The sequence below is a fragment of the Danio rerio genome, chromosome 21, assembly GCF_049306965.1.
Source record: "Danio rerio strain Tuebingen ecotype United States chromosome 21, GRCz12tu, whole genome shotgun sequence".
In the NCBI taxonomy this organism is placed as follows: domain Eukaryota; kingdom Metazoa; phylum Chordata; class Actinopteri; order Cypriniformes; family Danionidae; genus Danio; species Danio rerio.
In genome coordinates this window covers 47,757,585-47,785,326 of record NC_133196.1, presented here as the reverse complement: position 1 = coordinate 47,785,326, position 27,742 = coordinate 47,757,585, and the positions used below count along the sequence as shown (strand labels likewise).

The 27,742-nt window shown below is 35.6% G+C and overlaps 2 protein-coding genes across 26 annotated transcripts in view; one reads left to right on the top strand and one right to left on the bottom strand.

Annotated features, from left to right (window-relative positions):
* The window catches only part of LOC100005008 (arf-GAP with Rho-GAP domain, ANK repeat and PH domain-containing protein 1), a 46,995-nt gene extending 43,084 nt beyond the window's left edge, over positions 1-3,911 (top strand). For 8 of the 24 annotated variants that reach the window (XM_001344132.9, XM_068216160.2, XM_073935531.1 and 5 more), the window contains one exon: positions 161-3,911. In XM_001344132.9, the coding sequence (XP_001344168.4) occupies positions 161-202 (42 nt within the window). In that variant the 3' untranslated portion in view covers positions 203-3,911. The remainder of the gene's footprint in view (positions 1-160) is intronic. The other 16 variants (XR_012396957.1, XR_012396960.1, XR_012396956.1 and 13 more) reach the window with 7 other exon arrangements.
* Positions 3,912-4,182: 271 nt separating this feature from the next.
* Positions 4,183-26,281, bottom strand: ik (IK cytokine). Of its 2 annotated transcripts, none has more exon segments than NM_199589.1 (20): positions 4,183-4,538; positions 6,104-6,138; positions 6,708-6,816; positions 6,913-7,001; positions 9,523-9,580; positions 10,128-10,208; positions 10,672-10,750; positions 10,874-10,895; positions 12,454-12,649; positions 13,288-13,327; positions 14,920-15,028; positions 15,301-15,464; positions 17,308-17,354; positions 17,432-17,502; positions 18,868-18,982; positions 19,219-19,386; positions 20,373-20,432; positions 20,540-20,632; positions 22,271-22,337; positions 26,199-26,281. In NM_199589.1, coding segments are annotated over 20 exon segments (1,647 nt in total). In that variant the 5' UTR covers positions 26,215-26,281; the 3' UTR covers positions 4,183-4,510.
* Between the last annotated feature and the right edge of the window lie 1,461 nt (positions 26,282-27,742).

The following is a 27,742-nucleotide window of genomic DNA, read 5'->3' as shown; positions in this document are numbered from 1 at the left end:
GTGGTCAGCCCGGGTGCGAGGTCCCTATCATCGCTGCTTGCAGCTTTAATTCCAAGTTATTTTTTTTCATGCATCACTCTGCATAAAGCAGCTAATGCAATGACTTAAAAATGAAGTTGAATAAATGTCATATCAGAAATGCTTCTGTCATGATCTGCAGAGTCCTGTGGAGACAGACGGAGCCATCGTCACTGTATTCTGAAGAGTTCTCCTGATGAAGCGTGACCGATCAAGACTGTGATCCTTCAGCTCTCCTTATTTATTCCAGCACCTCACACGTGACTTTATTAATGCATTAATCACCTCAAACCTGAATGTTACAGTGAGTCTGTCACTAACACAGTTAAAGGGGTAGTTCTCCCTTGTTACCTATATATATTAAAGATATTTTGAAGAATGTTGGAAGCCCGTTGACTTCCATGGCATTTGTTTTTCCTGCTGTGGAAGTCAGTGGGTAGAAATATCTTCCATTCTGTTCCCACAGCAGAAGGAAGCTCATAGAAAGGGAGCGAGTAAATAGTGAGTGCATGTTCATTTTTGGGTGAACCGTCCCTTTAAGAAATGCTGAAGAGAGGCTAGCGGACAGACTAAATGAAGACCATTAGCATCAGTGATATTTTGGAGCAGGTCACTGATTGTAAATCTAATAGTTGCATGTCCTGCTTTGTGAAAAATTTTAATTGTCATCATTTGCTCATATTTGACGTTGACCAGACTTGTGTTGTTTTGTACACAAAAGAATGTTGAAAACCGGTAACCATTGACCTCCATTGTAGAAAAAAAAAACAAATACAATGGAAGTTAATGGTTACAGGATTTTTCAGAATATCATCATCATCAGTTTGTGTTTAAAACAACAACAACAACAACAACAACAACATTTGCATTTCTTAAAGGGACGGTTCACCCAAAAATGAAAATTGTCATCGTTTACTCACCCTTGACTTTTTTCAAACCAGTTTGAGTTGTTGTTGTTGTTGTTGTTGTTGTTATTTTTTAATCTGGTAACCAAAAAAGAAGATATTCTGAAGAATGTTAAAAACCGGTAACTATTGACTTGCATTGTTGGAAAAACAAATACTGTGTTGTTTTTTACAAAATGTTAAGGATATTTGGAAAATCCTGTAACTGTTGACCTCCATTGTAGGAGAAACAAATAATATGAAAGTCAATGGTTACAGGATTATTCAGAATATCATCTTTTGTGTTCAAAACAACAACAACATTTGCATTTCTTAAAGGGACGGTTCACCCGAAAATGAAAATTATCACCGTTTACTCACCCTTGAGTTGTTGTTGTTGTTGTTGTTGTTGTTGTATTTTAATCTGTTAACCAAAAAAAGAAGATATTCTGAAGAAATGTAGAAAACTGGTAACCATTGACCTCCATTGTATTTGTTTTTCCTACAATGGAAGTTAATGGTTACAGAATTTTTCAGCATATTATCTCTTGTGTACAAAACAACATGCAACTATTAGACTTACAATCAGTGGCCTGCTCCAAAATATTAAATATTGTTAATCCACTAGGAAGTGTACGTTTAGTCTATCTGTTAGCCTCTCTTCAGTGTTAAATATTGCATTTCTTAAAGAGACGGTTCACCCTTAAATAAAAGTTGTCAATGTTTACTCACCCATTGACTCGTTTCAAACCAGTTGGAGGTGTTGATTTTTTTTAAACGGTTAACCAAAAAAAGAAGATAATCTGAAGAATGTTGAAAACCGGTAACCATTGACCTCCATTGTAGGAGAAACAAATAGTATCTTTCATATTTTGTACAAAATAACACAGTATTTTTTGTTCCCCAACAATGGAAGTCAATGGAAACAAATACTATAGAAGTCAATGGTTACGAATTTTTTCAAATATCCTTAATATTTTGTACAAAACAGCATAGCATTTGTTTTACCCATAGATTTCCATTGTATTTGTTTTTCCTACAATGGATGTCAATGGTTACCAGTTTTCAACATTCTTCAGATTATCTTCTTTTTTGGTGAACCGTTTAAAAAAAAAAAAAAAATCAACACCTCCAACTGGTTTGAAGCGAGTCAATGGGTGAGTAAACGATGACAACTTTTATTTAAGGGTGAACCGTCTCTTTAAGAAATGCAATATTTAACACTGAAGAGAGGCTAACAGATAGACTAAACGTACACTTCCTAGTGGAGTAACAATATTTAATATTTTGGAGCAGGCTACTGATTGTAAGTCTAATAGTTGCATGTTGTTTTATACACAAAAGCTGATATTCTGAAAAATTCTGTAACCATTAACTTCCATTGTAGGAAAAACAAATACAATGGAGGTCAATGGTTACCGGTTTTCTACATTCTTTAGAATATCTTCTTTTTTTTGGATAACAGATTAAAAAACAACTCAAGGGTGAGTAAATGATGACAATTTTCATTTTCGGGTGATCTGTCCCTTTAAGAAATGCAAATGTTGTTGTTGTTTTGAACACAAAAGATGATACTCCGAATAATCCTGTAACCATTGACCTCCATTGTAGGAGAAACAAAGAATGTGGAAGTCAACAGTTACAGGATTTTCCAAATATCCTTAACATTTTTTACAAAACAACACAGTATTTGTTTTTCCAACAATGAAAGTCAATAGTTACCGGTTTTCAACATTCTTCAGAATATCTTCTTTTTTGGTTACCAGATAAAAAAACAATAACTCAAACTGGTTTGAAAAAAGTCAAGGGTGAGTAAACGATGACAATTTTCATTTTCGGGTGAACCGTCCCATTAAGAAATGCAAATGTTGTTGTTGTTGTTGTTTTAAACACAAACTGATGATGATGATCATGATATTCTGAAAAATCCTGTAACCATTAACTTCCATTGTATTTGTTTTTTTTTTTTACAATGGAAGTCAATGGTTACCGGTTTTCAACATTCTTCATATCTTCTATTTTTAGTTTACGGATTAAAAAAAAACAAAACTCAAACTGCACTGAAACAAGTCAAGAGCGAGGAAACGATGACAATTTTCATTTTGTGTGAACCGTCCCTTTAAGAAATGCATTTCACACTCAAGAGAGGATAAAGACTAAATAAAGTCCACTTCCTAATGGATCAACAATAACAGATCATGGTGATATTTTGGAGCAGGTCACAGATTGTAAATCTAATAGTTTAATTCTTTGCAAAAATGAAAATTTGGTCATCATTTACTCATCAACGACTTCTTCCAAACCAGAATGACCTTTGTTATTGATGTTTTGAACACACAATATGATCCTGTAACCATTGACCTGCATCGTAGGAGAAACAAATACTATGAAAGTCAATGGTTACCGGATTTTTCCAAATACCTTTTAATATTTTGAACAAAACAACATAGCATTTAGTTTTCCTACAATGGAAGTCAATGGTTACCGGTTTTCAGCATTCTTCAGATTATCTTCTTTTGTGGTTAACAGATCAAAAATGATTAAAGGTATAGGAAAGTCTTCATTTCCGTGTGAACGATCCCTTCAAAGTTTACATGATACCCTGCTCTGGCTTTATTTACTCCCTTAACCCAGAGATTGAACGTTGAGTTTCCCTGTAAAAACATACAAGTAGACTCCACTTGAAATTGGGTAACGTATTTCGTGTGAGTTGACTCTACTTTTAACCCGAGTACTCTAGTTGACTTGATTCTAACTCGATAAGCTGTGCAGTGTCACCTTTCGATTTTAATTCTTTGACAAGTCTGTGAACAGTGACACTAAAGCCACTGCCCGTTTGTCTTCTCATACCGAATGTATTTATTTCCTGTCAATTCTGTATTATTTAAAACCTATAAAAATATATTTGATTGTTAATATTACATCTATAAATGAACGACAGTGCTTTCATATTCTATTTTAAAGCTCTGTGTAAACTATGAATGATTCAATAAATTCAGTTCAATCACTTCCAATGAGTCGACTGTTAATCTTCAACAAAGTGAGTTACACAACAGGCCAAACAGACTCCGTCGGTGCGTCCCAATTCACATACTATATCCGTCTTAAATAGTAACATATTTGAAAATAGAACATGTTCCAAATCGTAGTATGTTGAAAAGAGTATGCCAAAAGTTCCAGGATGGTTTGACTCTCATGTCTCGCGTGATTGGCTGTACGCTGCACTGATGTTGTGTGATTGGCTGTTTACATCTCACCATGGATAAAAAACAACATAATATAACGGCTCCTATTCTGTTTTATTGTTGCTCAGGATTACACTGTAATGCAGGCTGAATAAATGCACTCGAATGGGAATCAAGAGTAGATTAAAGACAAAATGTAAAGCTGAAAAAAGCAACAGATGAAAGTCTAAGATGAAGAAATGTAGATGTCTTCATCCATTATGGCATTATAGACTAAACACATGAGATTATAAGTGAAATACTCAACATTACAAACAATACCACATCTATTCTCTCAAAAACAAAACAAAGTATTACAGTATCAAGATTTCTACTGTTAGTACATGTGCATCACATTCACACAGAGGGAGAGATTTCTTCTGTCTAATATTTTGGCCGCTTGATGTCAACCCTATAAAAGAGAGAGAGAGAGAGAGAGAGAGACACTACTTTAACAGGGTTTCTGCAGGTTTCACCACGTTAAGTTTAAGACTTTTAAAGACATTAAGACCATTATGAATGAAATTTTAGACTCGTACAGGACTAAACACTTAGGACCTTTTCAAATGGCCCAGATGGAAAATATTTTTATTTGCCCTATAAAAAAAATTATAATAATTTAATACATTTAATAATACAATAAAAAATTAGCAATTCTCAGCAAAATATTTTAAATATTGTGTAAAAACAAGCAAGCTCTAGTTGTAAACATACACTTTTTTTCAACGTAAACTTTCTTTAAAATAAAAAAAGTTTTATAAACTATAATAAACTAAAGGTATGCACAGCAGTCTGTCCTCAGCAGTAAATACTAAAGGGAACTTTGTGTTATTATAAGAAAAAATATTAAACCATTATAGTAAATAGAGTTAAAGTTACATTTTTAAATAGAAAGTTATAGAGATGATTGTTGGTGATTGTATGGGTGTTGATGGCAAGATTGGGTAGCTTTACATAAAGAAAAGAAAATTAAGAACTGTTTATAAAAAGATTCAAGACGAACAACACAATATTTTAGTACATTTAATACTTTAAGGCTTAAAATTCTGTTTTTGAGAATTAAGACTTAAGACCCTGCAGATACCCTGTTTAAGGGTGCTTTCACACCTACACTTTTGTTTGGGAACGTGTCTCGTTTGCCCAGTTAGCGCGGTTCGATTGGCATATGTGAACAGGGCAATCGCGCTCTGTTCCGCGCCAAAGTAATCACTCCGAGATCGCTTGAATGAGGTGGCCTCGACTCGATTGAAATGAACCCTGGAGCGGTTCGATTGCAGTGAGAAAGCGATCCGATCCGAGCACGGTTATATCACAGTGTTTTATGCATATGTAATAGGCTTACGGCTATATGAAGAGAGTATTATGAGTATGGCGGGAAGTTTCGCGAGTCTCCAGATGCCCGTAAACGAGTGATGATCTCCCGGTAATCTCACGTCTCCCTCCCGGTCCTCAAATAGGCATCATCACGCACTCTTCTCACCCCTTCCCACCGTGTCTCTCCTCAGACACGTCGCGTGCGCACCCTGTCAATCACCACCAAACCACCACCTCTCCTGACAGCTGAGCGGGACGCTGCAAAATAAACCCTGACACTCTGACCAATGTGAGGAGAGTTTACTCGCACGTGACTTGTTTTAGCTCTTTTGGTCCGTTTAGAAACTTTGCAGTGTGAAAGCGAACCGCTCCAAGAGCAAAGAGCAACAATGTAACAATTTTAATCTCTGTTTCAGAACAACTGAATCGATTCACAGGTGCGAAAGCAGCCTTAATGTCTAACTACAAGCGTTTCATTGCACAATAACTCAAGGTCATTCACATCAGGCAGCTATTTTAGCCAGCTATTTATGAATAACGTTACTCAAAGACAAATAGCTATAAATAAAATGATTATAAAGTAAATGAACTTGTTTTGTTAAACACTTTTTTTAGAGCTCAGGAGTATCTGAAGAGAGGAATTCAAAAGCCAGCGCCACTCACCCATCCGCCTCCATCTTCTTTCTCTTCTCGATGATCTGAAAAGGATTAATAGGCATTTCAGTGTAAACATGTGGCAGCGTCATTTAGTAAATTGCGAGATACCGAAACAGATCTGGGAAACGGATCCGTCATGTTATGAGAGGAGGGAAAAATGAGGCGCCGGAGCAGTTGAACTGCATAATTATCTACCTTTCAAGTAGTAGTAGCATTTATTTACTCGCCATCGCCTCCTTCGCCATAGTATTCTACTGCGACATTAAGAATAGGAGATGAATGACATCAGCACGTAATAACCGGTTATGATCTATTACTGAACTGATATCGAAATTTTCCCATCTGGATCGCGATGCATCGAAAAAAAAGAATAATTTTGGCACCCCTATACAATACATAAAAAACCATGAGAAAAACCCATGACAAACAAAAATAACAAATCAAATTAAAATCCATGATTTGGATTAAAATGCATATAAAACTGCCTGACTCCCAATGTCTGGAATGCACCTCTTAAAATTCAATGACATTACAGAAATCCCACGACCTGTAGAAATCTCACTCAACACTTGATTTACTGAAGATTATTATTAACGGCTAGTGAACTCACCGCACTGATCTTCTTCCACTGTCTGTCCAGCTCAGCCTTCTCATTGGTCTCTTTAAAGCGGCGAGTCTTTCGGCCCTCGGACATCTTAATGCCGTACTGGAACGCAGCCCTGCAAACACCACCACCACCATCATCATCATCATCATCACACACACGCACACACATTGATCAGAACTGATAACTCAGAATTAAAAATTTGTGTTACTTTGGCAGCGCCTCCTTGTTGTTCATGTAGTCGCTGTATTCCTCTTGAGTGTCAAAGTCCCAGCGGCCAAGAGGACCCTTCTTATTACCCTACGCACACACATTTATAATAGACACACCTTATCAGAGACATTACAGCTCACTGAAATCACACTGTAAGATTTTTTAATTATTATTCATTTTAAAGTCGTTTACAATTTATGTTTTAAATTTAATTGAATTTTTTTGTTGAAAATTTTGTATTTAAATGTATATATGAAGAGTTCAGATGGAAAATGTATGAAAATTTATGAATTTTTTTTTCATAAATGAGCATTTTCTATCAGGCTCCTTCTATCAGGTTAGGTTTAGAAGTGTCGTAAAGCTAACGAAAAGGTTGTTATCTAGTAAAAAAATAGCTTCTTTTCAAAAATGTCACTTTAGACAAATCTTTGATTTTTTGCGTCAAAACCAGCTAAATCCACGTCTGCCTTTTATGCAAAAACCTTTAAATCCACCTGTTGGGACAAGACACTGTAATTAGCTGAAAAGATGCAATTAGAAATTATTTTACCAAACATAAAACACATTACACAAACCACCTAACATTAAAAATACATAAAGCTGTCAAGTAAGTGGCGGTTCATTCCACTGTGGTAACCCCTGACGAATCAGGGACAAAGCAAAAGGAAAACAAATGAATGAAATCTGTCAAGTGCATTAATCAACAACATTAAAACTGACAATAATTAAATCTGAACAATCTGTTGTCATTTCTGATATTTGGGATTTAAATTAAACCATAAACATTGTAAATTAAGCTTGTTAGATTCAAAGAGTGTAGTGTAAAACATTGTGAAACATCAATATCTGCATTTCCCATTAATATAAAAAGCTTATCAGGCGTATGGGTAATATGAAGTCATAAACAATGTATAAAACTATACATTATTTATATATATATTTTTTAAAAATAGCTTACATTAGCAAATAAAACACAAGCCTACTGAGCAAAAAGGGGACGCCTCTCAGACTATTTTAGAAGCTGTCATTCATTTATTCTCACTATACTCAAGGTCTTGGTGAGAACGTCATCTTAAGTTCATCCGAGTTGTTGTTTAATGTATAGTAAATCGGACCGTGCAAAAAAACGTTCTGACTGTTCCGTGTGTTTTCTTGTTCTTATAATGAGTTTTGAGGTAAGGGATGTTTTCATTTGCCATTCACTGACAGTCGGACAGGCTCATCCAATTTATCAAACTCTGTCTTCTAAAATCAAAATCTAAATCAGTCTCCTCATAAAGCCGGCGTATCAGCGCGCTGCTACATTGAAAACATATGATTCGATTCACACCTTCTGATTGGTTCTCGGGATATAGCGGCTTTTGCTGTCAAAGGCAAGTGGTGTTTAGCGGCTTTGCAAACAAACTGTTATTTCTGAATGCGCAGATGCTGCGATTAAGATGATTTGAAGCAAAAATATTTGTTGAACATGTACTACGTGCCTAAAGCATTCACTCAATGTCATTATCTCGTATAGACCTTTTTCTTGGAATGCATAATTACCCATTATGCTTTGCGTGTATGCGCAAGGAGAATGCGAAGAACTTCCGGTCGGCAGCTGATGCGTGTAAACAGTCACATTTGGACAGCTTTGAAACGATAGTTTTAATCTATTTTACCTGCTTTTATCCTCTTTGAGCTAATACTGTTGTCCATCAGCAGCATCTCCTGGACTGATCACTTAAAGAAATGCCATCTAATAGGATGGAAAACAGCTGCTGTGAGGCGTTTTTCCCATCGTTGTCAGACGGCATCTTCTGCAGTTTAAATGAAGCCTCGTCATCGCTAAAGTCAACATTTTCTCTTTATTTCAAATATATAACCAGCCCAGACTAATGCAATTCACCAAAATGTTTGACACACACACACGTAGCCTGTACTGTGCCACTGACACACTGATTTAATAACTGTGACAAAGTGAAAATATAGGCTAGTGTCATTTCCAAATGACAGAAAAACACAAACCGTGGTAAAAACAACACACCAAATAAAACACAAACGACTCGCGATTAGAATGAACAGCAAATCAGCAGCAGAGCATCAATAACAGACTTTTATTGCTCATTTTTGTAAATTGCACGACTTTCATACCTGTTAAGTTTCATGCCAGTACTCTGGTTTGCTCTCTCTCTCTCTGTGTGTGTGTGTGCATGTGTGTGTGTGTGTGTGTGTGTGTTAAAGAGCCGCTGAGCTAACAGCTGACAGGCCGGGAACACACACACACACACTGTATTTCTGACGGCAGACACGTGAATTAGGAGAACGTTTTTCTCGTATTTCTGACGCGCTTGAACCACATGTGACAGATTATAACGGCTTTAACAGACACATTTCTAAGTTGTGTGTCACAAAAACACTCTTATCCATTATAAAAACGTTATTGAAACCCATTTTCGGAGCGCAAATTACCAGTTAAAAACTGAAGTTTTTAGCATTCTACCGGAAGACGCTGGTCGCTATGGCGCCCTCCATGCAGCAGCCATGAAAAAGGTCTATGGCGTTTAGCGGTTTTTGCATCTGAACTCATCATATATTGAATGATTAAATATCAGCATATGTCTACTCGTACCTGGTCCATCTTGCTGTAGTCCACCTCTTCATCACTGTCCACAGCCAGATCATCCATCCTGCAGGACAAACAGCAAACATTATTTCTATTTATTTTTTTTTGCTTAAAGTGGACATATTATTACCTTTTACAAGGCGTAAACCAAGTCTCAATGAGTAAAATATGTCTCTAAAGTGTGTGTGTGTGTGTGTGTGTGTGTGTGTGTAAAGTGTCAGCTCCAAATACAACACAAATAACATGTTATAACCTTCTGAAACTGACCCTTTCAGGCTTTGATCCTAATTGTGGTGTTTTGGTGACTGCCACTTTAAATTTAAATGAGATTGTCCTCTTTTTGGAAGGGGGGCGGAGCTACAAATGCCTGTGTGTCAGCATAGTGGCAGATTCAAAAACAAAACTAACATCTTATGCTAATGAGGGAGAGATGGTCACTAGTGGGCGGGGCTTTCCCCCTCTGATGACACGTACAAAAGGAAAATGTCAATCAAAGTGTTTCTGCAGACTGTTTATATCAAGAGTGATTATAAACAATACAATGAATAGAGTTTTAACATTAGATTACATTTAGCGTAGTCTACCGATGGTAATGGTAAATAGCAACTCACGTAGCAGGGTAGCATTCAGCGTAACTGTTCGACATCCCAAAGAAATCTCCCAGATGCTTCTTCTCGTCACGTCTGCTTCCAGTGCTCGCAGTTAAAGAAACGCACTACAAACTCAACAAGATTACTTTACATCAATCTGAATTCAACTGTCTGACACAGCATGCTACTAAATTAGCATTTGGAAAAAAGCCACTGACTTGATTCACTACAATGTTTTAAAGCCATTCCTCGATAAAATCAGGGGATGTGACATTATTTGGTTTATTATACCCCTTCAGAAACCGAAAGCAATTAATTCTAACACGCATTAGTGTAAAATATGAAATGCGACTACTGTAATTATTATTATAAAATAAAAGAGCAGCAATACAGGATCAGATTGAGGGAGTCTTCACATTATTTACTACTATTCCCATTAAATCATTAGGCAGCACTGCTTTGTAATAAGTTCAGTCCATGTTTTCAGTGACGCCATTATTGCTATTGTTCAACAGTGTAAATGCTACAGCTAGCCCTGTGAAATAAGCAGTAAAGTGAAGGATATGCTTCCGGGCCCAGCTGATGAGCGGCTCCTGCAAACTTCTCGTTGATCAGCTTGATCTGGTCCTTCACGGAGCCTGGACCTGAATGAAAACGATCACAAGCGTTACCAATCAAACTCCTTTATATTACCTTGGGTCTTTTATCCTCCTAGTTTTTATGAGCAAACTCAAAATGCAGATAGTGTGAGGGATATAAACGCTTACCTTTATCATCAATGTCGATAACCTGAAAAGACCAAAAAAAATACAACAATTACTACACATTTTTGATTTATATTATTGGCCCCTCCTGGTAGGCAGGACACAAGCAAAAGTCACAGATTTTAAACCCTCAGATTCCATATTTTCGATAGTTGCATCTCAGCCAAATATAGTCCAACCCCACACATCAACTTATTTACTCAGCTTTTATGTGATGTATAAATCTTAATAAAAAAATAATAATAAAATGGCACTCACGACTAGATTTGTGGACCAGGATTGCATATAATATGGTATGATACGATATACGATACAATTTGATGCTACGATATCATATATGATACAGTATGATAAACGATACGATGTACAATATAATATACGACACAAAATGATATATGATATAATATATGATACAGAATATGATATGATGTATGATATGATGTGATATATGAAACGATAAGATATTTGACGCAATATGGTAATCGATGCGATATATGGTAATATCCGACATATAATACGATAATTGATATGATGCATGACATATGATACAATATGATATATGATCTAAGATATGATACATGGCACGATACGACATGATGAATGATACAATATGATATATGTTACAGCATGATATACGATACAGTATGGAATATGATACGAAATGATATGACACAATACGATATGATATATGACACAATATGTGATACGATATGATATATGATGCGGTATATGATACGGTATATGATACGATATGACATGATACGATATGATTTATGGTCTGATATAAGATACAGTATGATATATGACAATATGATATATGACAGTATTATATAAACATTATGATATATGATATGATATAAGACAATGTTATATATGACACAATATGGTATTCGATGCGATATACAGTATTTTATGATATATGATACAATAATTGATATGATGTATGACGTATGATACAATATGATATATTATATACGATATGATATATGATACGACATAGAATACAATATGAGATACTATATGTAACATGATACGACACGATATATGATACAGCATGATACACGATACAACATACAATATGATGATATATGAAAATATGATATATGATACGATGATTTAAGATACGATATAGGTTACAATACGATACGTGACATGATATATGATAGTATATATGACAGTATGATATACGATAAGATATATACGATATGATACGCTATGATTTATGATACGATATAGAATACAATATGATATATGACACTATATATGACAGCATTATATACACAGTACAATATATGGTATGATATATGACATTATATTCGTTACGATATGATATTTGAAATGATATAAGGTTCGATATAATATACCATATGATAGGATCAGATATATGATACGATACATGACACGATATATGACAGATGATACTATATGATATTTAATATGATAATTTTACGTATTACAATATTATATAATAAAATAAAGTTCAAAAATTCTTCTAATTTTTGTTCTAAATTGTACAGTATACTTTGTTTTACGGTGTAAATTGACAAAGAATCGATTCTATTCTATAGCACAAATGAACTGACCTCCTCATCAGCGCGTGGTTTCTCGAAGTAGCTGTGTCGTCTTTTTTCCTCATCTCGGTCTCTCTCCCGTTCTCGCTCTCGCTCTCTCTCCCGCTCTCGATCTTTCTCTCTCTCTCGCTCCCGGTAGCGCTCCTTCTCTTTGTCTCTGAAGCCCTTGGAGGTGGAAGGAATGTAGTCCCCGATGTCATCAAAGATGCTGCACGCAATTGCACACACAGATGGTTCACAACAAACTTCATCAAGCATTTAATTTGATTTATTTTTCCATAAAGGTTCTGTTGAGATTAACAGAGATGAAGTCAGAATTATTCGCCCTCCTGTGAATTTTCTTCTTTTTTTAATATTTCCCAAATGATGTTTAACATATTCATGACATTTTCACAGTATGTCTGACAATATTTTTTCTTCTGGAGAAAGGCGTATGTGTTTTATTTCGGCAAGAATAAAAGCGGTTTTTAATTTTTTAAAACCATTTTAAAGTCAATATTATCAGCCCCCTTAAGCAATATTTGTTTTCGTACAGAACAAACCACTGTTATACAATGACTTGCCTAATTACTCTAACTTGCCTAATTAACCTTTAAATGACACTAACCTGAATACTAGTATCTTGAAAAATACCTAGTCAAATATTATGTGCTGTCATAATAGCAAGGATAAAAGAAATCAGTTATTAGAGATGAGTTATTAAAACTATTATGTTTAGAACAGAAAAAAAAATACAGGAAATACAGGTAATAATTCAGGAGGACTTGTAATTCAGACTTCAACTGTAAATCTCTTCTTCCAGGGCGTCCTGGCCAAGATGAAGTTTAACTACGCATGTAAACTCACCTTAGGTCGGCCTCTGGGGCTTTCTTCTCATCCAGACGGCCTGAAAACAGAAAACACAAACAAACACGTGTATTAATGATGTGTACAAAAAAAGTTAATCTCTAACATGCTCTCATATGCATTTAATAATAGAAAAAATGTTCAATGATTTCGATATGTTCGTTTCAAGCAAAAGTCAGAGATTTTAAACCCTCAGATTCCATATTTTCGATAGTTGCATCTCAGCCAAATATAGTCCAATCTTACACACATCAACTTATTTACTCAGCTTTTATGTGATGTATAAATGTTAATAAAACAAAATAATAATAATAAAATGGCACTCACGACTAGATTTGTGGACCAGGATTACATATAATATGGTTTGATACGATATACGATACAATTTGATGTATGATACGATATCATATATGATACTGTATGATAAACAATACGATGTACAATATAATATACGACACAAAATAATAAATGATGTAATATATGATACAGAATATGATACGATGTATGATATGATGTGATATAAGAAACGATAAGATATTTGACATTATAGTAATCGATGCGATATATGGTAATATCCGACATATAATACGATAATTGATATGATGCATGACATATGATACAATATGATATATGATCTAATATAAGATATGATGCATGGCACGATACGACATGATGAATGATACAATATGATATATGTTACAACATGATTTACGATACAACATACAATATGGATTATGATACGAAATGATATGACACAATACGATATGATATATGACACAATATGTGATACGATATGATATATGATGCGGTATATGATACGATTTGACATGATACGATATGATTTAACATGCTCTCATATGCATTTAATATTAGAAAAAATGTTCAATGATTCCGATATGTTCGTTTCCATTCGTAAAAACCCTGCGTTCTTTAAGCCAACTCTGTTTTGATTGGTCCTATCTATTCCTTTTTGTGTTTGTATGTCACAAGCAGGCGGGACTATGCAAATGTCTCACTTTGCTCTTGTTTATAATGATTGGTAGCAGGAACAAGATTAAATAAAAAATGTGAAGAATAGTTAAAGCGCTTCAGAGCGGACTCATTTGAGAGACAAGATGTGTATTTTTCATGCAGTTTTTTGATGTACAGCTTTACAATCTGCTTTTTAAAGCAGACTTATTATGCAAAAATCACTTTTATAAGGGGTGTAAACACAGCAGTGTGTGAATATAACCAGCTTCTAATGGTAAACATGAATAATTGTATGTTTTTATAATCACACTTGATATAAACAGTCTGCAGAAACATTTTGATTGACATTCTCCCTTTGTACATGTCATCAGAGGGGGGAAAGCCCCGCCCACTAGTGATGATCTCTCCCTCATTAGCATTGGACATTAGTCTTGTTTTTGAACCTGCCACTATGCTGACACATAAGCATTTTGTAGCTCCGCCCTCTTCTGAAAAAGAGTACAATCTCATTTAAATTTAAAGCAGGAGTCAGATTCGAACAGTCTTAAAACTGTTCACAAGCACATTATCAAAGACTTATTCTACATCTTGTAGAAAGGGGTAAAATAGGTCCCCTTTAAAACGTAATCAAACAGCTAACTGGTAATGAACAGGGAGCACCTTTGTCCTTCTTCTTGAGTTTCTTGTTGCGTGTGCCCTGTCTGAGGTACGACAGGATCTGTGTCAGCTTGCTGATCACGATGTCATTGGTGGTGAGTGTCGTCTGAGCCTGAAAAACAAAAGATCACAAGAAAACAGTCGTTCAGCCCGCTCCTGCAAACCTTACTGGCTGCGACAATAACAAATCTTTTTGGCTCAAGACTTTCTCTCTCATTCACTTCCTCGTTTGGTGTAAACCAGGTATAAATGTGTCATTATTGCCCCCTGTTGGTTCAGCATCACAGTGCACTTTGGCATTTTCATGTGGTTGGAGATTATTTTTAAAGCGAAAGCTATTTTTAAATAAAATAGCGGTTTGTAATGGTGCATGTGTGTCTGTACCTCCATGGTGGGACAGTCGGCTTTACTGCGGATGAGTGTTGTTGGGATGTCTGTGTCTGCATACTCGTCTTCCAGATCCACCACGTATGCCATCCGGCCTGGCAGGAACAGCTCATTACGCTCCAGCTGACGACCCTTGAAGACGTTTCGATAAATGTTCCTTCCTGAAGAGCAAAACAACAACAACTTTAATCACTTTCCAGAAGGACTTTCAAACTTTTTCAGCACTTTCCAATTATAACAAATTACTTGCATACAGACATGCACGCGTGCATATCCATCCACATATCCATCTATTCATCCATCCACATATCCATCTATTCATCCATCCACATATCCATCTATTCATCCATCCACATATCCATCTATTCATCCATCCACATATCCATCTATTCATCCATCCACATATCCATCTATTCATCCATCCACATATCCATCCATCCATCCACATTTCCATCCATCCACATATCCATCTATTCATCCATCCACATATCTATCTATCCATCCATTCATCCATCCTTCCATCCACATATCCATCTATCCACATATACATCTATCCATTCATCCACATATCTATCTATCCATCCATCCACATATCTATCCATCCATCCATCCACATATCGATACATCCATTCATCCACATATCTATCTATCCATTCATCCACATATCTATCTATCCATCCATCCACATATCAATCTATCCATCCATCCACATATCTATCCATCCATCCATCCATCCACATATCGATACATCCATTCATCCACATATCAATCTATCCATTCATCCACATATCCATCCATCCACATATCCATCCACATATCTATCTATCCATTCATCTACATATCTATCTATCCATCCATTCATCCATCCTTCCATCCACATATCCATCTATCCACATATCCATCTATCCATTCATCCACATATCTATCCATCCATCCATCCATCCATCCATCCACATATCTATCTATCCATCCATCCACATATCTATCTATCCATCCATCCACATATCAATCTATCCATTCATCCACATATCAATCTATCCATCCATCCACATATCAATCTATCCATTCATCCACATATCAATCTATCCATCCATCCACATATCCATCCACATATTCATCTATCCATCCATCTACATATCCACACATCCACATTTCCATCCATCCACATATACATATATTTATCCATCCTTCCATATATCTATCTATCTATCTATCTATCTATCCATCCATCCATGCACATATCCATCTATCCATTCATCCACATATCCATCCATCCACATATCCATCCACATATTCATCTATCCATCCATCCACATATCCACACATCTACCAATCCATCCACCCATTCATCCACATATCGATCCATCCATCCAACCCTCCATCTATCATCCATCCACATATCCACACATCTACCAATCCATCCACCCATTCATCCACATATCGATCCATCCATCCAACCCTCCATCCATCCTTCCACATATCCATATATCTATCCATCCACATATCCATTTGTCCATACATCCACATATCCATATATCCATCCATCCATCCATCCACATATCCATCTGTCCATCCATCCACATATCCATATATCTATCCATCCACATATCCATATATCCATCCATCCATCCATCCATCCACATATCCATCTGTCCATCCATCCACACATCCATATATCTATCCATCCATCCAGATATCCATCCTTGATTGTTGATGGCTTTCCCTGTTGTATGGAGGTATGATTTGCCATTTTAGTGTAAATGGTGTAATGAAATTAATGCTTTTTAAGCCTTTTTTCTGCTCATATTTTTGGGCATTTTTCTCTTTCAGCCGAAATCATTTTCAGTGCCTGAACATTTGGTGCATAAATAATATACATGTTCAAGCACTGATTACATTTGTGTACAGTTTCAGTCCAGTACTGTTATATCACATCTAACAGAACTAAAACATGTTCAAATGCTGCTCAGAGTCTTATGCTTGGAATGATTTTTAAACTCTCACCCATGCGGGTCTTGAACTCAATCTTCTGCTCTGGATCTTCATCTTTCCTGTAAAACACAAACATGTTAAAATACACTACAAGCTGAATTAAATAATAATAAAAATTAAAGTTTCTTAAACTTACTTGACTTCCTTCTGCACTTTCTCGATCATGTCCTCCTCTTCTCTCTCCTTACTCGTGATTTCAGCTCTGACCTAAAAGAAATATATATATTTTTTTAAGTACTATGAGCAAACGAAAGAGTTTATACCATATCAGCCTCTTTGGCTATTTTATGGCAAAACCAGAACAAACTTCCAACATTTTATAAATATCTCTTTTTTCTATAATAATAAATTATAACAATAAAAGGACATCAACAGCCATACATAATACACAAGATAAATATCTAAAACGATTTACTTTAGATAAAAAAGTACCATTTTTGAAGGATTCGCATTTTAAAATATTTCCTTTAAAGTAAACATTGTTGTCAGATAACATTAAAAATAAAACCATTCAAAAAATATATGTATTAGGCTTGAGTGGTAATACGGTATACCGTGGTATCTAAAAATAGCAACCGTATCAAATTCAACACCTTTAAACCGTCATAAAAAAAACAATGCACTTATATGGGAGACAAGGATTTAATATTAAATATAATTTAATATGCGCATGTGTGGTTGTCATCAGAGGAAAAAGAGAGAGGTGGGATAAGTTGCACCAAGAAAAACACAACTTATGTAGTTTGGCAGCATTTCAGGTTTCGACCGAATGAGAAGGGAGAGGCGGTAAATATGGATGAGGTAATTTGCAAATTGTGCAACAAAAAAAAAAAAAAGAGACCACGAGAAATGGAAATACCTCGAGCCTAAGGTTGCAAATACGAAACTACTATCCACTAACTGCTGAAAGAATTGACCAGTTCACTCAGTGCAACAGTTTCAACGCTTCTCAATGCAGGACCAACACATCTAGGTCTATCGCTAGTACGCAGCTGATGGTAATGGATAATTATGGGATCTTCGGGAAAACAAGTACGAAAGGAACGGTGTTCGTTGGAAAACCTGTACTGATGCAGTGACAAAATACTTGGCGAAGGAAGTGGTCTCTTTCCACACAGTGAAATAAAGTTCTTTAAGTACATGGTAAAATATAATAGATTTGTGTGCGCATCTCTGCGTAAAAACTGTTTCTGAATGTTTATGTTAATTGAATTCTGTTTGACTGTTGTATTCACACTTTTTAATGAGCCGCTATTTGTTGCTAATAAACGTTAATATTGTTGTGCATGTTATTTTGAAATTATTTCAGTATTAGTGTTTGGTATTTAGTTTACGTTTAGGCAAAAGCCAAGAGTTTGGTAACGCTGTCTGAGTCTTATGTCATAATTTCTTTATTATTCACGGTATACAGCCATATCAGAATTGCATGACTGTTCCAGGTTTTCCATGACCGTATGAATCCTGAATCTCATCATGTCTTGAGGTTAAACAAAATAGTTTGATTTTCTATGAGCAAGATTGCATATGTGTGGCGGTGGTTTGATTACGATACGGTGGGTTCTGCTGATGTACCTTCTGAAGCAGAGCAAAATCCAACCCCTTCACCAAGTGAGTGTGCTCCATATCACCACCCAAGAACTTGGACTCCTGGATCAGCTGACGCCTCTTCTCCGCTGCTGATTTGTCCCTGTTCATCAGTGCAGGAGAAAAAAAGCAACAACAAAATACACATTACAAATGTCACAAAGTCCTTTGAAGCCTTTTCATAAGACATGTTAAACGGTCATCAGCATCTTAAATCCTTGAATGTTTTTAATCATTTGATTTAAAAAAAAAAATCACTAGTTCTTAATTTAAATCACTTTAATTTTCATTTATTTAATTTTTTTTAAATTCAAAATCTAGATGTAAAACTAAACTCACGCCTCTGCAGTGGGTCCGACAGCTCTATAGTTGGCAGTGGTGCTGATGAGTTCGGTCTCCTCGTAGTCTTTATTAACACCGTCACGTCTTTCTCGAGCACGATCGCGGTATTTCTCCGCCAGCTCCCGCTCGCGCTCCATCTCCTGCTGCCGGAGTTTAGCATAATAACTGCAGACAGAACACAAAAAAGGTGAGAAAATCTGCAAACTCTGTTCTTAAGTCCGACCAAAATAACACAACTCGCAGTAATTTAATCAGGAATTTTTGCGATTTGAATTTACTCGCATTTTACAGATTTTATAATGAAAAAGCTAACAGGAAAAACATATATATATATATATATATATATATATATATATATATATATATATATATATATATATATATATATATATATATATATATATATATATATATAGTGGCAGGAGAAAGTAATAATTATGTTATGCTTTTTTTCTGGGAATAATATTTCTAAAGGAGCAGTTGACATGGAATTGAACCAGATTTTGGTAAAAACCCAAACAATACAAACAAAAAACAAAACAAAAATCTAAAAAAAAATTAGTTATATGCAATAAGATCTCATGGATCTTGATGGTTTTGTGGGTCTCAACTATCAAATCTGATCTTTATTTTGTATTCTCTATTGGATTCGGATCAGGTAATTGGTTGGGCCATTCTACAGCTTGTTCTACTTTCTCTGAAAGCATCTGAGAGTCTCCTTTACTGTGGTTTGGATCAATGTCTTTCTGAAATGTCCACCCTGGGTTCATCTTCATCCTCCTGCTAATGTAGATGTTGGACTGAAGCAGCTGATCTTCATTTACACTGAAGAAGGGCAGAAGCTTGCTGAAGAACTACTGAGAGATTTCAGCTGCTGTCTGTGCTTTCACTGCCTTTCTACACCTTCCTTTCTTCATGTGTTCAATACTTTTTGCTTGTGTTATTTCATTTTATTACACAGAACTTAATTTGTAGACTAATTAGATCTGTTTTCCTTGCATGTATGGATTTCTTTAGTTGTTACCAACATCCGTGGGAAAATTTCAAGTCAAAAGCACCTTTAGAAAAATGTTTTCGGACAAAACTGCTATTAAAACCTGAATTTTACATTAAACCACTCTGACAGCTTTATAACAGCTTCATTCACTCACCTTTTTTTCTTACGTCTGCGAGCTGCGGGATCCTCATCTTCATTGTATTCCCGTGGCATCCTGGGAAATTCACAATGACAAAAACATAATGAATTTAAAGAAGCCATTATCATGAAGACTAACAGTACATTTATAATAAGAGAAAGCTCTTAAGCGAGCCCGCATACTCATGGTGGCGTGTTTTTGAGGGTGGAGCCGAGGACGGAGTGGCTCTCGGGGTCATCAGAAGCTTCCTGAAGTCATCGTTGGTCAGCTTGGATCTGAGGGTCACAAACACAAACATACAGTCATGGGTTTTCAAAGCTTCAAAACAATTCAAATTGATTCACTATTTCGAAGCGTTCGAACCAGCACATGCTAGAGACACCTACTGGTCAAAATATGAAAATGCAAGAACAACTCAAACACTAGAATTTACTTTTTAAAAACCTGCAAGTATAACCTATAAATGCACCTAGCTTATCATCTAATACCACTAAATATTAAGCGTCTGAATATTATGCGTTGTCTTATCTTTTTTTAAGACGTATATGTTGTGTGTTCCATTAGAGAGAATTACCGGCAATTTTCTGGAAGGTCTGTATGTGTGAACAGGCCCTTTTTGAAAATACCGGTAAGTTAAATTCGTTCTGGCTATTTTCCGGAAAGAGAAGTTGTAAGATTACCGGTAATTTGCCGGAATGCTGCTCTGTGTGAACGCAGAAGGAAGATTGCCGGAAAGAGCGCGTGCACGTCTAGAACGTGCTGACGTGAGACGTCGGCTTTAGCCAATCAGAACAGTCAGACGCATTCACGTCCGCGCAGTTTGTAAGAATAAAATCCTTAGAATATTTTCCCAGACGCATTTAGCTGCTAGAAAGTAGTCAGATAATGTTTATATATTCATCTTAATGCCAACCGTGTAAATAATTATCAATAAGATGCTTATGATAAGCTGCTGTTTGTTTACCTTCAAGCTTTGCGTGTGCCCGTGAAACAGCCAGCACACGCACATATTGTGAACATCTCGACATGCGAAAGTGTTTCTCTATTTGTTTTCATCGAAGTTGTTCACAATAATGATCATCCACAGAGTTTGTGATGTAGTCAAATGTTTACAAACACAAGCGCAGCCGTTTAGAGCTCATTTCTGGTTAATGATGTCAGAATTTACCCGTATTGTGGAATGGATGTGTGAATGCTCTTTTCCTGAAAATTTCCGTAACGTCCTCGCCTGTGTGAACAGCGCTTTTTTGAATATACCGGTAAAGTCGTTACGGAAATTTTCCATATATTTACCATACCACTGAGTGAAAGGGGCTTATTATTAACTATAATTCCTTTTCATTTTGCAAATGTCTAATTAAAAATGATCTGACATCCGGTAAAAACCATGAAAATGAAAAAAAAATGTGAAACTAGGGGGCGATCGGAAAAATGTCAAATGATTTATGTGGATTTTGCAATATTATATCTAGCAAGTAAAAAAATAAAGCCAAGAAGGAACATAAAGAGGCTGGCTGTCATTTGTAATATCCGCAAGCGATATGGATTACTAGATTATCATACATTTGCAGGAGCGAATGCCTCCGTGATGACTTTGATAATGGTAGTAAATGCTGCTTTGTTTATGTTTTGCACAAGCATGTCAGAGGTTCGGTTTCCCTTCTCTATGGCTGACAAAGATGTGCACCAATCAAAATAATTTAACTCCACGTTGTGACGACACATAGCACAAGCTTTGTGATTGCTCCAAATGGAGCCCTGCTGCCAGCTAGGGTTTCGGAAGTGTTATTGCAGAGCAACACGAACAAAATACAGAAGTATAAATGCCGGTACAGGTACTGTGGATTACAGTATTCACTCGATGCAGAAGTATAATTCAGCCCTATCAGCGAGTGATGGTGAAGAGCACTTACTGCAGCGCTGACCGGTGGTCCTCCACCTCATGGCCATCTGGAGCCAGAGGATTAGAGTACACATCAGCTGAAAGACGGAAAAAACAGACAGACACGTTATTAGGACATTACTGTACACAACAGAAAGAAGAACTAACTGAGGTTAAGTTGGTTTCATATTCACACATTCGTTTAGTACTTGTTACATGCTCACTATAAGGGCTAATATTGGAAAAATCTAATATTACGATTAATATTTATTACGATAAATATTGCAATATAAATACAGTTTCACAAGATCTATTTGACGGTTTTCTGGGTAGTCTAACAGTATTCGGGATTGAGGTAAAGTTGGTTTTATATTCACACGTTCATTCAATGACAACTTGTGACATGCTCCCTATATTGTTTACTATGGTACTTTGAACATTCGGTCTGAAATCGCATGCAAGTATGACTTGAAAACAACACTGGCACTATTTATTTGACTGTCAACAATGCTGTAATTTTAAAAGTCATTGGCTGCAAATACGTATTCACTAGGGATGTAACGATATTGTAAATACCGTCATACCGCAATATTAATTTTTTTCGATATTACCGTAGTCGCATGACTCGGTAAAACTATAGGTCTTCTGAGAAAATTTGCTCAGGCGAATGAAGCGAACGGGAGGTAGCGGGAACTACAATTCCCATCAGCCCAGGCGTGGCCATCATCCTTTGCGGTCTGTTGTCGCTACAGATCCAGTAATGCGGAAATGGAGTGTGCTGCTAGTAGCAGGGATGAAAAAGAGCTGGAAATGATCGAATCTAAAGCGGGTGTTGTCGCCGCACGCGTACTGAATAGCGGTGTTGTCGCGCGAGTTCTTATCAGCTGTGTTGTCGCGCGGGTACTGAATAGCGGTGTTGTCGCGCGCGTTCTGATCAGCTGTGTTGTCGCGCAAGTTCTGATCAGCTGTGTTGTCGCGCGCGTACTGTAAAGCGGGACGGAGGTTGTGTCGCTTCGCGGGGGCACTTTTGATCATTTTGGAAGGGAACTTTCTATCCAAGACTAAAAAGGGCAAGTGCACTGCACAGGTTGAGCACTGTGTGTGCACGTGCCTGCAAGTTGGGGAATACGACTAATAACAGTCATGTGGACTGCAGAAACACAGCGCACTGTTCAGATTGACGCAGACATGAGACCTCTATCTCACTCATGGTTTGTCCACTCAAGTGGGGGAAAGACAATGCACAACGTTACCCACTGCTGTCAACCTGGGCCAAGTCATATCTCTCTGTCCCAGAAACCTCAGTCCCAAATGAGAGGGTTTTTTTCTGTTGCAGGGGACATTGTAAATACCCAGAGATACCAGCTTTTACCAGATTATATTTATATGATAATTTTCCTTAAAACCCATCTCTATCTAAGTGAGTGAGTGATTAAATGTTGAATGTGATGAGTTTTCAACAATACTAAATTGAAACTTTATTTTTTACATGGTTTAATAATTTTTTGTTATTAAAATTGAAGTTCCTGTTTCAAAGCTTACAGATAGATGACTAATTTGTATGCCATTGACACTTTTGGCACTTTTTTGGAGTATTTTCATTAGTTTTGTTTTTTCCTGTAAATGATTCAATAAATACCGTACCGTGACATTCATACCGAGGTATTACCATACCGTGAAATTCTGATACCGTTACATCCCTAGTATTCACTATTCAAAATTTGCAAAGAATACTTTTTAGAAATTCTATTATTAAGGAGAAAGTCTGATTGTGTGAATATAAAACCAACTTTACCTCAGTGTATTCCGGTACAGAAATTCAATAATCACAATGCAAAAAATATATATATTTTTACTTTTTTCGTCTCATTTCTAGTCCAAATATCAACTAAATTCTTAGACCAAGTAAAAATATTGTTTTGTTTTGACCGTCAGAAGGAAAAAAGGTATATTAAGAGATTAATGAATGAAATGTTTTTTGCATGAATCATATAAAGTGCATTTGATTAAATCCTGGTCATCTATAATACAGACTGGACTAGGCATGGGCCAGCATAAGATTCTGACGGTATGATAACCTTGCATATAAATATCACTGTTTGAGATTACTGAGATTACTGCTCTAAAATATAATCTTTTTAAATGACTGGGTAAAGAACAAAACCTTTTCCCCCCTTTGTACACAATATATTTTAATTTGGGAAACATTTTAAGTATTTCAGAACAGTAAACATGTCAGGCTAAATAATTATTAGGCTGGCTTGGGAAACAAGCCAGACTACTGAAAACCTATTTAAACTTAATATTTTTATTCTTCTTCTTCTTCTGAGACTAAAATTCAAAATCTATCTCCTCCTAGAGCTTTCGAGCTATGACCACCAAACTCACACCAGACCTCCAAACTATTCTGACTCGGTAATATGCTATATCTTTTCCGACTGATCCGACTTTCGGTTTTCTGAAAAACGTCCCGGGACCGTCGGAAAAATCCCATAGACTTAACATTGGACCAAACTTTGTGACCTCATAACTCTGCGTCAGACTGTCACACAGACTTCTAACTGGGCTCATTTAACTCAGACTACCTAACTGCCAATAACTGATGAGCTTTTAACTTTCTGGCCACGCCCTAGCAACCACTTTTGGATCCTAGAAACTGTCCCATAGACTTCCATTCAAAAGACTCTCATTGACTTAACATGGGATCAAACTTTGTGAGCTCATAACTCTGCATCAGATTGTCTTACAGACTAATGGCTGAGCTCATTTAACTCAGACTACCAAACTACCAATAACTGATGAGCTTTTAACTTTCTAGCCACACCCCTAACTACCACATACTGCACCCTAGCAACAACTGTCCCATAGACTTCCATTGCAAAAGACTGTCATTGATTTACATTAGATCTAACTTTGTGACCTCAAAATTATCTGTCCTTTTTCAAACTGCTTTTATCTATCTATCTATCTATCTATCTATCTATCTATCTATCTATCTATCTATCTATCTATCTATTACTGTCTTTCTATCTATCATCTTTTCATACTTTTTAAAACTGTTTAAACTAAATAAACTATTTCCAACAGATTTTCTCAACCCCAGCCTAAAGTTTGTCTCGACGAACTTTAATAATTGACTCCTGCAGTCTTAATTAGTTTTAAAAACACAGAGTTCTTTACGATTTAAACAGCATCTTTGGAAACCTTTTCTGTTGGAGATACTGCTGACCCTAAAAATAAAAAATGTAAATAAAAAAATCTTACTCATACCTTAGGAACGGTATAGCAGAAAATGTTGACGGTTTTAAAACATTGACTTTCTCAAACTAAGGTATACTTTGAAAGCAGTTATCGTCCCATGCCTAGACTGGACATTGCATATCTATGCGATGTGACTATTGCGGATGCGCACATTGAGATATCAATGTTGAAACGATATAATGTGCAGCCCTACTCCCTAGATTGTATACCATGGTACTTTCCAATATTCATTCTGAAATCACATGCAAGAATGACTTAAAAACAACATTGGCACTAATTAATTGACAGTGAACAGTGTTGTACTATGATAGTCAATGGCTGATAATATGAATTTACTACTTTTACTCTTCTGAAATTATATTATTAAGGAGAAAGTGCAAATATAAAGCCAACTTTACCCCAATCATAAATCTGGAGTCAATTATGAAGCAGTCACTTCATTTCTGGACTCTGCAGCAATGTAAAACACTAGAGAAGTGTCTGCTTTGGATTGTTATAATGCATATTTCACTACATGTGCACTAATATCATCTTTGTATGAACATCGCATTTCCTTAACGATCTACACAGGAGACACAGGCGAGTGTTAGCAAAACATAACAGCGCAAATGTTCGCTTATTATACTAACGTTAATTCACTGTCTGTTTTGTCGCTCCCTCATCGCATAAATAAGAAATAAATTGCATATCATACTTACTTTCGCGTTCAGGCATGATGAAATAAAACTACTAGCTCCAAAACACAACGCACTCCAATGTTGATAGTGCGTCTCTTGATGTCACTTCCGCTTTTTTGTCTGCTTTCGCAGCAGCAGCGCCTCTTGTTGAGCTGGATGAATACGGTTGTTGCTAGAAGGGATACAGCTGCGGCCAGAGGTTAAAGAGAATTATTTACATTATTTATAAAATGTTCAACTAAATTGTATTTTATTAACTTTTACCTCGACTTCAATCCTGGACCCAACCCTCACAGTGATGTAAAAACCCTAATTATACCGAATATTATTCATATTATTTATTAAATTACCCATTGATTGTATTGTATTAACCTCTATCCCTACTCCAACCCTCACAATAATGTAAAAACAGTGATTATACAGGGTATTATTCATATTATTTATTAAATTATCCATTAATGCATTTTATTAACGTCTACCCCCATCTCTATGGAGGACAAAACCTTCAAAATACAATAAATAAATAAATAAATTAATAAATATGCAAATAAATTAAATAATAAATCCACAAAATTCTACATGAATAAAACAATAAATAAATAAAAGAATTATATATATATATATATATATATATATATATATATATATATATATATATATATATATATATATATATATACACACACACACACACACACACACAAATCCCTGCATAAATAAATATATAAATATAGTGTGGACAGATTAATAATTAATGCTGGAGGAATAAGAAAACTTAAAGTAGACTTTATATATATATATTTGCAGGTTTTGTTCATATATATATATACATTTATTTATTTACAGCGTATATATTTATTTATTGTTTCATTTATGCAGGAACTTGTGTATTTATTTATTTATTTACGTATTTATTTATCTATTTATTTATTGTTTTATTTTTGCAGGAACTTGTGTATTTATTCATTTATTTATTTGTGTATTTATTTATCTATTTATTGTTTTATTTATGCAGGAACTTGTGTATTTATATATAGATTTGTTTATTAATTTGTGTATTTATTTATGTATTGTTTTATTTATGCAGTAACTTGTGTATTTATTTATTCATTTATTTATTTAATTGTTGTTTTATTTATGCAGGTATTTATTTCTTTATTTATTTATTCTTTTATTTATCTAATTGTTTTACTGATGCAGGAATTTGTGTTTATTTATTTATTTATTTATTTATTTATTTATTTATTTGCGTAATTGTTTATTTTTTTGTTTTGCAGGTTTCGTCCTCCATATACCCTAACCCACACAGTATATAAAAATTATACCAAGTATTATTTATATTATTTATTAAATTACTCAATAATCCATTTTACTAACGCCTACCCCAACCCAGAACCCAACCTTTACAGTATGAATATTAAAAATAGTAATTGTTGTACAGCGTCACAAAAACCGCGTGAGCTGTATCCCTTCTATACTTTACCACACTTTCCAGTAGGTGGCGGTATATCAAATGCAGCGGCATTTGCTGCAAACAGCAGCAGAAGAAGAGCACTTCCTCCGGT